The 2,273-nt window shown below is 37.4% G+C and overlaps 1 protein-coding gene across 1 annotated transcript in view; it reads left to right on the top strand.

Annotated features, from left to right (window-relative positions):
- Window positions 1-2,273, top strand: part of LOC107300559 (glycogen phosphorylase, liver form-like) — a gene marked incomplete at its 3' end in the record, with an annotated part of 11,913 nt that overhangs the window by 4,337 nt on the left and 5,303 nt on the right. The window contains exon 3 of the mRNA XM_015829873.1: window positions 2,192-2,265. Within this exon, the coding sequence (XP_015685359.1) occupies window positions 2,192-2,265 (74 nt within the window). The remainder of the gene's footprint in view (window positions 1-2,191; window positions 2,266-2,273) is intronic.

Below are 2,273 nucleotides of genomic sequence, written 5' to 3'. Positions count from 1 at the left end.
GGCATAAATCCGAAATTCTAAAATTTTAAATTGGGTATAATTTTATATTATTATAGTGGGTTTTAGGACAGGACAAATAATTTAATTAGTTTTTAATACTTTTAAATATTATGGTATCGCTGTTTTATTAATGTGCCTGTTCACCGCCCTGAGTCCCGCAAGGGAGAAGGGCGGTATATAAATCAAATAAATTGAAATTAAATTAAATTGAATAAAGAATCCACCAAGGAGCCAGTGGTTTTATGTATCTCTTGATTCTGAGTTAATATAATTGGCTGTGATTTAAAAAAAGAACCCATGATGAGTACCTATGAGATTCATGCCAATTCAGATGTGACATTTTCAGCTGATGGTGGATCTGCTATCATCTCTTGCTAGGGATCTTGCTGGCTAGGGCTGATTTCGGCTGAACTTCAATAACGTCTTCTCCATAGTTTTCCCACTTACGATCTAATCTTTCCTACATTGGAATTGTGTTATTTTCAAAATCTTCTACCGTAGCTGGATTCTGCTAGTCGCAGGAAATGCAATCATGCTGGGCATTGAATTTTAAATCTGAGCAAATGTTGCTCTGATTTTGGAGAGGGAGGTACTCAGTGATTTTTTTGTCATAGAACGCACCGGAACAGAGTTCCGGCACCTTTTTTTGATGGATTTTTCCAAGTTTTAAAAGTAACTTTTGAAAATTTGATGTTTGGTCCACGTGGACTTGAATCTCCCTGTTGAGTGTACCAGGTCGGTGGCAAAATCATTAAAATGGTGTATGCGGGCTGCTTGTGTGTCGAATCCGATGCATGCGTACTTCATCCGCGCTGGTTGTGATGGCGCTGCTCGGCTTGTAGCACTGCTCGGCTTGTGATTGGTTGTGTGGTCGCACGCTCAGTGCTTACTGCAGGCGGTGACCATTATGTTTCATTACACAACTGACGTGTGGGTGTGTGTACAGTGATTGACTACGTGCGAAAGGTAAATAATTTCTTATTTTAAAGAATTGTTGGTGAATTGAAAATCTTTTTTAATTTTTTAGTGTAAAAGTGTGACCTCAAATTTAAAAATGAAAAAAAAAATACTTCTCAACCACCGGTCCTGCTAAGAACTGAATATATATATATATTTTTAATAAAAGATTAACAAGATGTGAGTTCTGGCACCTTTTTTCTTACAAAAAAAGCACTGGAGGTACTTATTTGTATCCCTTAAGTACTTTGGAGCCTCTCTTAACAGCTGTAAGGCAGGGTTGGACATCCTGTTTCCTCAGGCTGTGGAGGCTTCTAGATCCTCTTTTTGGGGCCCTTATTTCCCACCAGCCGTGATTACTGAAAACTGCTAGCAAAATGTCCTGTCATTTTCACTTGGGAAACAAATGAGAAATCCAGTGTGAATTATAGAATGGACATACCACGGTTAAAACAAAAGCAATGCTCTTTTCAGTTCTCTAACAAATTACTCTTCAAAAAATATTCCTCAACCTCCCCAAAATGTTAGGTGTAAATCTGGCCGTCAGAATATTACTCATCTCTGCTCTAAAAGGTATAATGTTTTCTGTGAACTTGTATGTGAGAATGTTTTTAATAACAGCTTTGTTAGAATGCTTGCTGTGCAGAACCTAACATTCCACATGAAAGAAATCTAAACAGGCTTGCTACCTTTTTCTTTATGCCTTCATGTCTTGTTCACAGCAAATCAGTTATGAGAATTTGTCTTGGTCACCAAATAGCCAAAGAGGATACTGTGATTTATAGAGTACTTCTGCAATAAGGCCTTCCTGGAAAATGATTGCTTTCTCTTTAAATTGAGGGTAAATGAACATCAATTTTCTCTAAGTGGCAACCTATCCTAGCTCACATAGGGGAATATAAGTTGCAAATTGGCACCATACTATGGTTCTTCTTTTATGATAAACCTAATTAATTCTGAGTACTGCTTTAGATTTTGCAGATGTCCTCATTCTTTGTAGATCTGTTGAAAAATTAAATCCAGTCTACATTTCATTTCCTTTTTTTTTCTGTTTGAATGCACTCCGGAGTGACTCTGTTATTTGTAATGAACCGCTATGTGAAGCAATGGGCAGAAGGAAACTTTGGAAATATGCAGGTGATAAATGCAATTGAGCTAATTGCCCTGCGGAAATTTGACTAATCCACAATAAAACTACATTTCTCTTACAATCATTTTCCCATTTTAATCCTAGCCAACTGAGGTGAATTCTTTCAGAACCGCTGTGCAGATCTCCGATGGTTCTGAACCTGATGCTATGAAAATTGAGCAAGCTA

This window comes from Protobothrops mucrosquamatus, unplaced genomic scaffold (assembly GCF_001527695.2).
Source record: "Protobothrops mucrosquamatus isolate PMUCROS unplaced genomic scaffold, P.Mucros_1.0 scaffold7434, whole genome shotgun sequence".
Taxonomy (NCBI): domain Eukaryota; kingdom Metazoa; phylum Chordata; class Lepidosauria; order Squamata; family Viperidae; genus Protobothrops; species Protobothrops mucrosquamatus.
This window is presented reverse-complemented; position numbering and strand designations above follow the sequence as displayed.